This window comes from Physeter macrocephalus, chromosome 1 (assembly GCF_002837175.3).
Source record: "Physeter macrocephalus isolate SW-GA chromosome 1, ASM283717v5, whole genome shotgun sequence".
Lineage (NCBI taxonomy): Eukaryota > Metazoa > Chordata > Mammalia > Artiodactyla > Physeteridae > Physeter > Physeter macrocephalus.
In genome coordinates, this window is record NC_041214.2 from 29,729,340 (window position 1) to 29,743,567 (window position 14,228).

Below are 14,228 nucleotides of genomic sequence, written 5' to 3' on the forward strand. Positions count from 1 at the left end.
CCTGCCGATGCAGGGGACACGGGTTCGTGCCCCAGTCTGGGAAGATCCCACATGCCGCGGAGCAGCTGGGCCCGTGAGCCACGGCCACTGAGGCTGCGCGTCCGGAGCCTGTGCTCCACAACGGGAGAAGCCGCAGCGGTGAGAGGCCCGCGTACCGCAAAAAAAAAAAACCCCAAAAAACAAAAAAACAAAACAACGGGTGGCACGCCACTCCCTTGGAAAAAGCCCTACCCCTTCCCTGGTAGACTAATGCATATGCCTCCCTATCATTAGCCCACTCCTCCTCCCTTTGTCCTTACAGTACTCTTTAACATTAAATCCCTCTTGCCAGGTGGGTGAGAAGATGATCTGTGAACTTAGTTCCCCGCTTCTCTGTTCTTTGGCCACTGGATAAAGCCTGTGCTGTGTTCATCTCAGCTTCGGTTTCATTATTCACTCGAACCCAAACGGAAAAAGAACCCTCCCCTGACAAGGCAGAGAGCCTTGGCCGGGCTATGGCCTGAGTAGGGTCCATACAACTTAATTCAGTAACAGTATCACCATCATCGTTACATTTATTCACTATTTATTGACAGTCTGTTATATGGCAGGCAGCGTGTGAGGGGATATGACAACGCGAAGCACTGATGGCTTTTCTCCATTCATGAAGTTTACATTCTAGTGGAGAAGACAGTCACAAAAATTAGCAAACGGAGGCAACGAGGTAGGTTGCCTCCACGATGGCTCCCAGAGCTCCCTACTTCCTAGTATTCACATCCTTGTATAGCCCTTGTCCAAGTGTTAGCAAGGTTGGTTTGTGCAATCAGTAGCATACAGCAGAAGTGATGCTATATCACATCCAAGATCAGGTTATAAAAAAGACTTCAGCTTCTGTCTTAGGTGCTCACACATTCTCTTCATCACTTCCTCTGTGGGAAGCTGCTATGTATGTGGACACGCAGGCAGCCTGTGGAGAGGTCCACTTGACAAGGAATGAACTGAGGCCAGCCAGCAACCACATGAGTGAGCTTGGAAATGGATCCTTCAGTCCACTTGAACCTTGAGATGACTGTAGCCCTGGCCAACCCGTTGAGTGCAGCATCACGAAAGAGTCTTGTCCAGACCATGCAATTAGCCTACTCCTGTATTCCTGACGCACAGAAACTTCCGGATAATAAGTGTTTGGCTTAAGCTGCTATGAGTAGGGGTAATTTGTTATGCATCAATAGATAACTAATACAGAGACAGATGAAATAATTGCAAGTTGGAATAAGTGCCTACACCAATCCTACGGTAGAGCAGATGCCCATTGGGAGAAGTGGTTCATGGAGCCTGAATGCTGTTTTCAGATCCTGGATCCTGGCTCAGCCACATACTAGCAGTGTGACCTTAGCAAGTCATTTCTCTAAACTTCTATTTTCTAATTTGATCATTTGTAAAACAAAGATAATAACGGTACTTACATTAAAGTTGTGAAGCATCAACAAGTTAGAAAATGAAAGTGCTTAGCGCAGAGCCTGACACATTTTAAGGGCTCAACTCATTTAACTATTGTTATGCTGTATGAATTCTTAAGCATTTGTTATTAATATATTTGCCTGAGCTGTTTGCTTATTGTCTTTCATACTGGAAAATGGCTAATGAAGGTGAATGCCACTGTATAAATCTGACTCAGATTTAACAGTATAATTCAACACTGTATTGAGCACCTACTATGTGCCAGGGACTAAGCTAGGTGCTGGAAAAAGATTAGTGAGGTATGATCCATGTCCCCATGGGTCATACCTCCCCAGGGGAGGCAGAGCAAATGTATTAGTGTAATAAAGGATTCTAAGTCTAAAAGACTTGTGAGTCGGAAGAATCTGCAAGAATTCCTCACCAAATGCCATTCATATTTGGTATACTTCTTATTGTGGGGAGACACCTGATAGTTCTATACTCAGGAGAAAATTTGAGAATCCGTTTAGAAATTTAGAAAATAGATCTGTTTTAATTGCTAACGTGGGCTATAAATTACACTGAGGGAGACTTCCCTGATGGTCCAGTGGCTAAGACTCTGAGCTCCCATTCAGGGAGCCCGGGTTTGATCCCTGGTCAGGGAACTAGATCCCACATGCCGCAACTAAGAGTTCGCAAGCCGCAACTAAAATATCCCGCATGCTGCAACAAAGATCATGCACACGGCAACAAGGATCCCACGTGTTGCAACTAAGACCCGATGCAGCCATATTAAATACATACATACATACATACATAAAACCTTAAGAAAATTATACTGGGAAGTCAAAGCACAGAGGAAAGCAGTACGACAAAATGAAGACAGGCTTTGGATCTCAGCCTAAATGTCACTTCCTCAGGGAGGTCTCCTGTATGTAACCCTATTCTCTTCCTTCATAGCAGTTATAATTATATGCTTATTTGTATTTGTTCCATATTTCTCTTCCTAACTATACTGTAAGCTCCATGAGGGCAGGAACCACATCTGGTTTACTCACCACCGTAGAAAGTATCTAGTTCAATCCGTGGTACATAACAGGTGCTTAATAAGTTTTTGTAAATGAATGAATGTTAAATGAATGTTAGAACCATTAGAATCCTGGTGGGTAGATGAGGTCCATAGAAAACTCTTGAGACCGGTGCAGCAGGATGCTGACCTAAAGACTGAACTCTGTGCAGGGCCCTTTCCTTTTCTGGCAAAGAGGTGCTAGAAAAGCCTTAGGGGTTCAGAAGAAGGAATTCCTTTGGAGGACTGTGCTCTAAAGCTTCCTCCCCTCCACTTGCTACATACAAAATCCAGGAGTGATGGGAGAGAGGTTCTATTGTTAGGAATTAGAGAATAAACAGCCTTTTTTGCTTTGAAGATTGTGAAGGATACTGGTGATCATCCATCTAGCGTCCATTTTCCTCTTGATCCTTACAGAACTCCCATTTTACCCAAGTAGCCATGCTTCCTTCTTGTAATCCATGTGACTCAAGGAGCACCCACCCCAGAGGGTAAACTTTTCCTTGGTAACTTGATAAACTTCATATCCTGTACTTTCCAATAACTTATCCTTGGTAACTTGTTGAACCACTGCATCAAACAAGTCCAAAGTCTGTCTTGCCCCTGGACTTCCCGTTATGTGAGACAATCAATTTCCTTATTGCTTAAGAAGACAGTTTGAATCAGATTTTCTATTCTATTTGCAGGCCAAATAATCCTAATTGACCAATGATGTTTGGCCTCCTAGCTGTAATTAGGGCAGCTACACTCAGAAAAGTGGGTAAGTCACCCTATTACCCTGGAAAAGTCAAGCAGTGAGACTCTTCGTGTTCCGAGTGTTGAAAATGAAAATCTGCCAACCAGGCTAGTGTGAATAGCTAAGTATGGAAAGGGCAGGGGGTGGCGGTGGGGTGAGGACATGTTTGCATGGGGCAGACATACACAGAGATCAAACTCACGGTGGCTCCAGCTGCCTGGAAGAAGGCTGACTATGGGCCTGAAAGTTGAACCCTAAAATCTGTGACCCTGAGACCTCCTTGTGAGAGACACCATGCCCTCCGTGGGAGATCCCTGTTGGCCATTGTGGGACCTGCTGTGCTACAGACTGGCATCCTTTGACCAATTGGAAAGTACAGGTTGTCAACAGTGACATCGTGTGGCTATAAGATGCAATGACAAAGGCCACCAGGCCTTCCCTTCAGGTGTTTCACAGCTGGATTTTCCTTTGGGAATTTTTGGATCGCTTAACCTGCTATGAGTTTTTGAAAAAGGTGGGCAGGGGCCCTATTTGTAGATTCTGAATTTATTAAAGTGATACTGAGAGGATTGAGATGATTTCCTTTTGTGGAGAGAAAGAACACTGATCATATTTGTACACTGTGGAGCCCTCCCCCCCCTTTTTTTGTTTTTACAGTTTTTACTTATATATCAGGATGCAAGAAAGTTAGGCTTGAAAAGACCCAAACAAAAGCCTTTCCATTTTATACTCCTTTTGAAAACTCATCTATGGTTCCCCATCACCTCCAGGACAAAGTTCCAGCTCCTTAGCACACCTGCTAAAGGCCTTCCTCCTCTGATTCTCCAGTGATGCAACATACTCCTCAGCTTCCTCAGGAAGCCCATTATATTGGCCAATGCTTTGGGAGTTAGGTTTTTGGGGAGGGCAGATATGAGCTGTACCACAGGAGTCCAGGTTTAATTACAGAAAAAAAAAAAAGTAAGGTTTGCTGAGCACTTGTGAACTAGGCATTATAATAATGTGCTTTGGTGTTATTATCTTAATTTGCACATGAAGTTTTCTCTAAATACTGATAGGGACAGAGTAAACGGCCAAAGTAGGTGATTAAATAGTTAATTCCACTAGGGGATTGTAAGGAAAAAGTAAGGGAGACCCCTGTAAGTTAACAATCACTCAAGAAAGCAGGCTTGCTTAGCAACAAAACCATGCAACAGAAGCATGACTGGCCCCAAAACAAAACAGTAGTGGCATGAGACACACATCCTGCCCAGTGAGGTCAGTAAATTAATGATTCCTAGGACATGCTTCTCTGTGCACACTAAAAACAAAAATATAAGGAAAAGGTGACATTATACTGAAAGCCAAGATGATTTATCATATTTTAGTATATGTTACTGCCTTTTTGCTCATTTACATTGCGCCATGACAGTCCCAGTTCGACCATGTGGGGACAAGAAAACTCCTCCGCCTGATGTGGAGGAGGAACTGATGATGGAAGCTTGATATCTACTCAAGAATGAGGAAGAAGGTGGTCTTCTTTTCCTTTGATTATACAACTGTAGCCCACTAAGTTCTCGGAGCGGCATTCCCTTGCCCACCGGCTTGTAAGCCTCACAAGCGTCCTACTCTAATAAAACACTTCTGATCTATCACTTTGCCTCTCAATGAATTCTTTCTGTGCTGAGACATAAAGAACAGGAGGTCCTTGAACCCCCTCTCCCTCCATGCATTTCTGCGGTTTCAATACCTTTCCTATCTGTATTGCTGGGGAACTCTTCACCATTCAGAATCATTCTTCTTATGCATCCCTCTAGGTTTGTAGTTCTCTAGTTTGACTGCACATTGGAATCACCTGGGGAGATTTACAAACTACCAATGCCTGGGTCCTACCTAGCAGATTCTGATATACTTAACTTGGGGTCTGAACATTGTTTTCAAAGCTCCCCAGGTGATTCTAATGTGCAGCCAAGGTTGAGACCCACTGGTCGAGGAAGACTTAAGGGACCGAGGTAAATCCTCCTTTTCTTTACCTTCTGAGCCCTAGACACCTTTCTCTGATCATGCCTATCACACTGCACCTTAATTTCAGGGTGTATACCTATCTCCCTAACTAGATTTTGAACATCTCCAGCCAGACACTTTTGCATTTTTGGAGCTCGATGTATTGCCTGACACTTCGTGGAGATTTGGAAAATGTTTAATGGGAGGGTAAAACGTCATCAACAAACACTTATTTGCGTCCTCCAAATGGCAGGCGCTGCACTGCTCAGCCAGGTCTGGAACATAGAGAACACGCTGACGTGACCCGCAGCAAGAGCTAGCAGACACGACGTGTGTGTGTGTGTGTGTGTGTGTGTGTGTGTGTGTGTGTGTGTGTGTATGGAGGGCAGTCTGCAACGGCCACGTGTGTGTGTGTGTGTGTATGTGTGGAGGGCAGTCTGCAGCGGCCACGTGGCCCGGACCTCACTTTCCCCGACAGCCTTAAACGTAAATTTCTGAAGTCTTCCTGGCAAATGAGGATCTAGGTAAGTGAGAGAGGCAACTTGAGCCAGAGCCTATTTTCAGCTGCAATGGAAGTGCGCAGGCGCAGACGACAAAGCCAGCCCCGCACACACAGGTCTAAGTCAAAGGTAGGCCCCGCCCCCAGAAGCGGAGCCAACCAGAGGGCGCGGGGCAGGCCCAGCCTCCCCGGGCGGTCCGAGAAAATCGCTCCGGCGTTTAAGCCAGAGCAGAGGCAGGCCCCTCTACGCGCTCGGGCTCGATTGGCCGGCCTCCCACGGCGTGGTAACGGTCGCAGAGGCGGGGCCGGAGGCCGCTGAGCCGGCGGGGCTGGGCGCGCTGCTGGAGGGCGGCGGCGGCTGAGTAAGGTGAGCGGCTCTCGGGGTTCACAGAAGCGGCGGCTGGAGCCCCTACCTGAGGAACCCCGGGAACTGACCACACCTGCGCCCTGCGAGTGGTCAGACTGACCTTTGTTGGGGTTCCCAGAGAGGAGCAATGAAAATCCCAGTGTAAAGGCCGGGGGGAGCGGGGTGACCTGAGAAACCTGGTTCAAGTCTGGCTTCCCGCCCTTTGTGATCTTTGGCTTCCCATGTAATGTCTCAGCGCCTCAGTTTCTTCATTTGTAGGACACATCTGGTAACTCTTGCTTTACATGGTGGTTGAGAAGGTTAAATGAGGCAGTGAGCGTGAAGCGTGGAATGATTGCCGGCGCAGCCTGGATTCTGGATAGGTTGTAGTTACTCCGTTCCCAAGCGTCCACTAGGGCCGACCCGCTCCACTTTGCAGTTGTCGAGGTGTCTGAGAAGGTCGCTTGGCTAGTGAGGGCTCGTAGCAAAAGGTGGGGCTCCGCGGACGGGTAGAGTAGGTATCTCCTTCTCCGGTTTATTAGGCCCATTTCAGAATCGGAGGGGCCTCTTTATGCGGAGCCTAATTTGATTTTATTAAGAAAATGAGGTGAAAATATTGCAAGGCTAAGAGACCCGTAACACGCAGACCAAACAGGTTTTTGTACCACTTTATTTTCTAACCGTAATAATGTTAAACACTGGGCACGCATTACCTTTATTGGTTTCAATCCTCTCTATGAGGTTTTGTTTTGTTGTGTTGTTTTACTTTTGGTATTGCCAAGTAGACCCGGGCCTTCCCCGCCCCATTTTGGGGAAGAGGTGGCTGACTAGGGTTTTGCCCGCAGCTTCTGCTTGGAGGTGTGTTCTGACCCTTTATGTAACCTCAAGCGGGGCAGAATGATTTGGTTGAGATGAGATCCAGTGCTAATTCCGTTTCCTTATTTGCGGTAGATTCAGTTCTTTTTAGGAACGTTAAACAGCATGTTGGCATATTTTTGGAATAGAGCTTTTGCATTTAATAGACAAGAGAGACTTTGAAAGCATTGGATGTTCCATTTATTGCAGTAAAGTGAAATACGTACTTTTGAAAAAGCTAATTGCACATTTTGATGTGACTCACTTGAGAAAGAACAGCTACTGGCCATGCTTTATTTCCAGTTTTTCCCCCCAAAAGTAGTGAAAAATAATTACATTTTAATTTATGGTGCATGTTACCGGGGCTTCAGACCTATAAAGGACAAGTTACCAAAGGACTCTTGGGATACCTCAGTGCAAGGAGATAGAAATGTGTTTTGCTTCTTTGCACTTGGCTTTCTATGCCATGTACAAATGAACTCCAGCCCTGCAACTCCTATTCTCACAGTCTTACTTTAGGTGTGTTATGACACTGATTAAAGCAAGCTGCACCTTCTGCTTTGGGAAGCATTGGGTCTCTTCTGACTCAGAGTTCCAGACCTATGTCCTGTTACAGCTTTTAGCGGGGTAAAGGCAGCTGCAAACTATTGGCACATTAATTTCACAGTATGGACTTCTGAAAAGGAGGGCTTGGTCACAGGTGAAATTGTGAAAGTTGTCCTCCCTGCCTTTGCTTTTTGTGTTCAGTGGTATTGTCTATCTGAGAGTACCCCTGCCAATGAGAATTATTCTACCTTTGAAGCCAGAATCAGAATTGATGCTAGATGATGATAGAATTGGACTCCCAGCTAAATGTTTTAACAGAACGGGGACAGGAAAGATAAGGGGAAAGAAGACAAGGGTGAAGGCACGTGGTGGTGAGCATCGGAGTCCATTAGCTGATTCAGTCGTTCCAGCTTCTGTTTAGTGGTTACCACCAATACGACGGATGCCTGTTCTGGGAATAACACATGACCATTCTTACTAGGAGATGAACTTTTTAAGATTTGGGTCTCTCTATCTTTTTGAAACTTAGATGAAGATACAGTTTCAGATGTGAGAGTCACTGAGTGATCATTTCATTGAGATCAACTTGAATGACCAGGTGAAAAGTGCAAGAGGAATGTGCTATGACTGAGGTATGTCTAATGTGACAGATAACTCTCTCTAGATGTTGAGAGACTGTGGAAGGGATCTACTGATTGTGGAATACTATATGTATATTTCCTTTTGACCTCCTCATAATCCTGTCAGATACTTTAATTTTTTTTTTTTTGGCCACACCCCACCACAGCATGTGGGAATCTTAGTTCCCCAACCAGGGATCATACCCGTGCCCCTGCATTGGAAGTTCAGAGTATTAACCACTGGACTGCCAGGGAAGTCCCTCCTATCAGATTTTTAAAACTCAATTAAGGAAACTGAAGCCCAGAGTGGTTAAATGACTTTTTAAGATAATGCAGATAGCTGGTCATGAACTCTGATCACCACTTCTGTCCTGTGTGCCAGGCACTGTTCTATTTGTCCTTTCTATATTAACTTTCCTAATCTTCACAAGAACCTATGAGCTAAATACTTTTATTATCTTCATTTTATGATAAGGAAATTGAGGCACAGAGAGATTAGTACTTTCTTGGTTGCGTGGCAGAATCCAGAATCCTAGGCATTCTGGCTACACCAGCCTTCTTTTAGTTAGTATTTCCTTTCCTTTTGCTTTTATTGTTATTTAACAAAATCTTTTTATTAAAAAATGAATTTTTATTATGAAGTCAAACAGCAAAGAACATACATAAAAATGTGTAGCTTAATGAATTACTAAAAGACGATACCACCTAGGTCAGGGTGAAGAGCCATGCTAGCTGTGTTAAGACTTTGCTCCATCCCAGTTACAACTACTTGCATACTCCCATTAGTAGCCATTCTTCTGACTTTTATAGTAATTGCTTCCTTGTGTTAAAAAAAGTTTTTTCATAAATATGTATTCTTCAGCACTATAATGTAGTCTTGTCATTAAAGATTTTAAAAAATCTCTTTTAATCTGTAGGTTTTCTCCCTATTCCTTTCTTTTCTTACAATTTATCTGATGAAGAACTTGGGTCATTTGACCTGTATATCCTACAGTCTGGATTTTGCAGATTGCACACTCACGTGCAGTTAATTATGTTCTTCTGCCCCGGGTAATTCCCGTATATTGGTAGCTGGATCCAAGACTGGATCAGACTCAGATTCAATCCATTTGGTAATTCTCTAGGTGGTGTTTGCCAAGACCATAGGAGGTGCGGAATGTCTCATTGTTTTTCTTTGTGTTTTCAGCACCTGTTGTTACTTGATGCTTATATCTGTTCATTGAAGGTTGCAAAATAGTGGTATTCTAATTCTATCATGGTTTTTTACTTATTAGTTGGAATATTAGTCCTTTATCTATCATTTGAATATGCAGCAGTACAATTCCTTTAGGAAAGGCAGCATAAATGTTTGATTATTTCCATTTATTTACCAATTTTTGAGAAAGTGAATCGGTTTTTTATCTTCTGAAGACAATTCTTTTTAAAAATCTAATATCAGTATGAAGTCATGAATTTAAACATTTTATGTGTTTCAGTTCATTGCAATTATCATTATTATCAAAGCTCATGTGGTCTCATCTTTGGCTGGGGGGAGCCTATTCAAGCCTATCCTTTTGATATAACCCTACTAGTCTTTAATAGCTTCCTTGTTGTCTGATATCTTAAATCAATTCTGTCCCAAATCTGAAGTCATCATTTCTTCAAGAAATTCTTTTTTTAAAGAAGGAAATGGCATTTCAAGATCATAATCTGTATTCTCGGGATACTGAGTCAGTCACTGTTTGAGGCCTTTCAGTAAACAGGTAGATATAAGTGTCCTAGCTCTGTCTATAGGTGCGCACACAACTCTTTTCATCTTGTAAAGCTGAAACGTTATACCCGTTAAACAATAACTCACCATCCCCCGCAAGACCCTGGCAACCACCATTCTACTTTCTGTGTAAGTGGAATCATACAGCATTTGTTTTTTTGTGATTAGCTAATGTCCTTAAAGTTCATCCATGTTGTAGCGTATATAAACATTTCCTTCCTGTTTAAGGCTGAATAATATTCCATTGTATGGATATACCATATATTGCTTATCCATTCATCTCTTGATGGAACTTGGGTTGCTTCCACATTTTAGCTATTGTGAATAGTGCTGCTGTGAACGTGGATGTACAAATATCTCTTCAAGACCCTGCTTTCAATTCTTTTGAATATACCCAGAAGTAGAATTGCTGAATCATAAGGGCAATTCTACATTTAGTTTTTTGAAGAACCACCATGCTATTTTTCACAGCAGCTGTACCATTTGACATTCCTACCAACTGCACAAGGGTTTCAATTTCTCCACATACTCAGCAACATCCTCACTATCTGTTTTTTTGATAGTAGCCATCCTAATGCGTATGAGGTGGTATCTCATTGTAGTTTTGATTTGCATTTACCTAATGGGTAGTGATATTGATATCTTTTCATGTGTTTATGGGCATTTTTATATATTCTTTAGATAAGTGCAAGTTCCTTGCCCATTTTTTAATCAGAATTTTTGTTGTTGAGTTTCAGGAATTCTCTATATATTCTGAATATTAATTCCTTATCACAAATGATTTGCAAATATTTTCTCCCATTCCATGGATTGCCTGTTTACTCTGTTGACAATATGCTTTGATGCACAAAAGTTTTAAATTTTTGTGAAGTCTAATTTGTCTATTTTTACTTTTGTTGCCTGTGCCTTTGGTGTCATATCCACGAAATCATTGCCGACTCCAGGATTGTGAAGCTTTTACCCTATGTTTTCTTCTAAGAGCTTTATAGTTTTGGCTCTTACATTTAGATCTTTGATCCTTTTTTTTTTTTTTTTTTGCGGTACGCGGGCCTCTCACTGCTGCGGCCTCCCCCGTTGTGGAGCACAGGCTCCGGACGCACAGGCTCAGCGGCCATGATTCACAGGCCCAGCCGCTCCGCGGCACGTGAGATCCTCCCGGACTGGGGCATGAACCCGCGTCCCCTTCATCGGCAGGCAGACTCCCAACCACTACGCCACCAGGGAAGCCCAGTTCACTTTTATTCAGTCTTTTTTTTTCTGTTCCTTAGACTTGATAATTTCTATTGTCTTATTGTCACATTTACTGATTCTTTCTTTTGCTTGTTCAAATTGCCTTTGAGTGCCTCTAGTGAATTTTTCATTTCAGTTATTGTACTTTTCAACTCCAGAATTTTTTTGATTTCTTTTTAGGTTTCCCATCTCTTTTTTGATATTTCCTTTTTGTTCATATATTTTCTCTTAATTTTTCTCCTCATCTTCTTTAGTTCTTTGAATATTTTTAAGATGGTTGTTTTAAAATCTTTGTCTAGTAGTTCTGCCATCAGGTCTTTTTTTTCAGGGACAGTTTCTGTAGATTTGTTTTTTTCCTTTGAATGGGCCATACTTTCCCAATTCTTTGTATCCCTTATTTTTTGTTGAAAACTGAACATTTCAATCTAATAATTTGGTATGTCTGGAAATAAGATTCTCTTCCTTCACTAAGGTTTTCTGGGTTTTGTTTTTGTTTGTTTTAAATTGTCATGACTGTCTCTGTGCTGAGGATCAGCCTGAGGTATAAACTTAAGGTCTTTTTTTAGCCTACACCTTTCTTGGGCATGTGCAGTGACTTTCTAATTTCCCATATGTGCATTTACTTTTATTTTTTTTAATTATTATTTTAAAAATTTTGTCTGCATTGGGTCTTCGTTGCTCTATGTGTGGTTTCTCTAGTTGTGGCGAGTGGGGCCTACTCTTTGTTGTGGTGCGCGGGCTTCTCATTTGTGGTGGCTTCTGTTGTGGAGCACGGACTCTAGGCGCGTAGGTTTCAGTATTTGCAGCATGTGGGCTTAGTAGTTGTGGCATATGGGCTCTAGGGCATGCTGGCTTCGGTAGTTGTGGTGCGTGGACTCAGTAGTTGTGGCTCGTGGGCTCTAGAGTGCAGGCTCAGTAGTTGTGGTGCATGGGCTTAGTTGCTCCACAGGCATGTGGGATCTCCCCAGGCCAGGGATCAAACCCGTGTCCCCTGCATTGGCAGGCGGATTCTTAACCATTGTACCACCAGGGAAGTCCCTGCATTTGCTTTTAACTGTCCTAGTTTTTAAATGTATGGTTTCCAAAAGGGGAAAAGAGAAGAATGAAGAGAAGAAAAGGACAATGGTCCTTTAAATCCCCTGTACGTCACTTTAACCAGCATGAGAGGAGCTTATAACAATGGGAGGAAGTACAATAAGACCCCTGCCTCTTTTTCTGCTCCTCTGAGATCAGAAGCAGCAATCAGTCAGATCACAGAACCCCAGAATTTGGAGGACAAGGTCCTTTTTGCCCACCCTGACTCACACAAACTGGGTATAACCTGCTCCTGGTACATTGTGCACAGCTGCCTGCCTTAAAGCTGAGGGTGGGGAATAGGTAACTTTTACCCTGCTGAGAGGTGAAATAGACTGAAATTAACCACAAATCATCATTTAATCCTTCAGTGGAATTTGCAAGCCTCAATAGACTCAGAGTTCCAAAATAGTTAACATGAGACAGATTCTGCCAGTGAAGTTTTTTTCTAGTTGGGGAGACTCATTCCTGATGCTTCCTACTCTGCCATCTTCCCAGAATCATCTCTTCCTCATCTTGAAGAAATGGATGATTTCAGATTTGGAGCAGAACTGGTTCAAGATATCAGACAACAAGGAAGCTACTAGTGGAGTCATATCAAAAGGATAGGCTTGAATAGCTTTCCCACAGCCAAAGATGATACCACATAAGCTTCAATAATAGTAATAATAACAGTGAAGTGAAATCCATAAAATAAGTTTAAATTCATGACCTCATACTGATATTAGATTAAAAAAATTTTTTTACAGTAGGTCCTTGTTGGTTATCTATTTTAAATATAGCAGTGTGTTTATGTCAGTCCCGAACTCCCAATCTATCCCTGCCCCCGCAACCATAAGTTCATTCTTTAAGTCCGTGAGTCTCTTTCTGTTTTGCAAGTAAGTTCATTTGTATCATTTTTTTTTAGATTCCACATATAAGTGGTATCATATGATATTTGTCTTTCTCTGTTGGACTTAACTTCATTTAGTATGATAATCTCCAGGTACATCCATGTTGCTGCATGTTTAACTTCATTTAGTATGATAATCTCCAGGTACATCCATGTTGCTGCAAGTGGCATTATTTCATTCTTTTTAATGGCTGAGTAATATTCCATTTTATATATACCACATCTTTATCGATGGACATTTAGATTTTCTTCCATGTCTTGGCTCTTGTAAACAGTGCTGCAATGAACATTGGGGTGTATATATCTTTTCGAACTGTGTTTTTCTGCAGCTATATGCCCAGGAGTGGGAATGCTGGATCATATGATAGCTCTATATTTTAGTTTTTTAAGGAACCTCCATACTGTTCTCCACAGTGGCTATATCAATTTACATTCCCACCAACAGTGTAGGAGGGTTCCTTTTTCTCCACACCCTCTCCAGCATTTATTGTTTGTAGATTTTTTGATGATGGCTATTCTGACTGGTGTGAGGTGATATCTCGTAGTTTTGATTTGCATTTCTCTAATAGTTAGCAATGGTGGACCTCTTTTCAGGTACCTCTTGCCCATCTGTATGCCTTCTTTTTGTAAAAAAAAAAAAAAAAAAAAAAAAATTATTTATTTATTTATTTATTTATCTATCTTTGGCTTCGTTGGGTCTTCGTTTCTGCGGGCTTTCTCTAGCTGCAGCAAGCTGGGGCTAGTCTTTGTTGCTGTGTGCAGACTTCTCGTTGCAGTGGCCTCTCTTGTTGCAGAGCACGGGCTCCAGGTACGCAGGCTTCAGTAGCTGTGGCACGTGGGCTCAGCAGTTGTGATGCGCAGGCTCAGTAGTGGTGGCACATGGGCTTAGTTGCTCCGCGGCACGTGGGATCTTCCCAGACTGGGTCTTGAACCCGTGTCCCCTGCCTTGGCAGGCGGACTCTCAACCACTGCGTCACCAGGGAAGTCCCTGTATGTCTTCTTTGGAGAAATGTCTGTTTAGGTCTTCTGCCTATTTTTTGACTGGGTTGTTTGTTTTTTGGGTGTTGAGCCGCATGAGCTGTTTGTAAATTTTTGAGACTAATTCCTTGTTGGTCGCATTGTTTGTGAATATTTTCTCCCATTCTGTGGGTTGTCTTTTCATTTTGTTTGTGGCTTCCTTTGCTGTGCAAAAGGTTTTGAGTTTAATTAGGTCCC

At 42.7% G+C, this 14,228-nt stretch overlaps 1 protein-coding gene across 1 annotated transcript in view; it reads left to right on the plus strand.

Annotated features, from left to right (window-relative positions):
* Positions 1-5,987: 5,987 nt before the first annotated feature.
* Positions 5,988-14,228, plus strand: part of CEP70 (centrosomal protein 70) — an 88,873-nt gene continuing 80,632 nt past the window's right edge. Inside the window, exons 1-2 of the mRNA XM_028489399.2 lie at positions 5,988-6,067; positions 7,977-8,079. Coding sequence (XP_028345200.1) covers positions 8,071-8,079 — 9 coding nt within the window. The 5' untranslated portion in view covers positions 5,988-6,067; positions 7,977-8,070. The remainder of the gene's footprint in view (positions 6,068-7,976; positions 8,080-14,228) is intronic.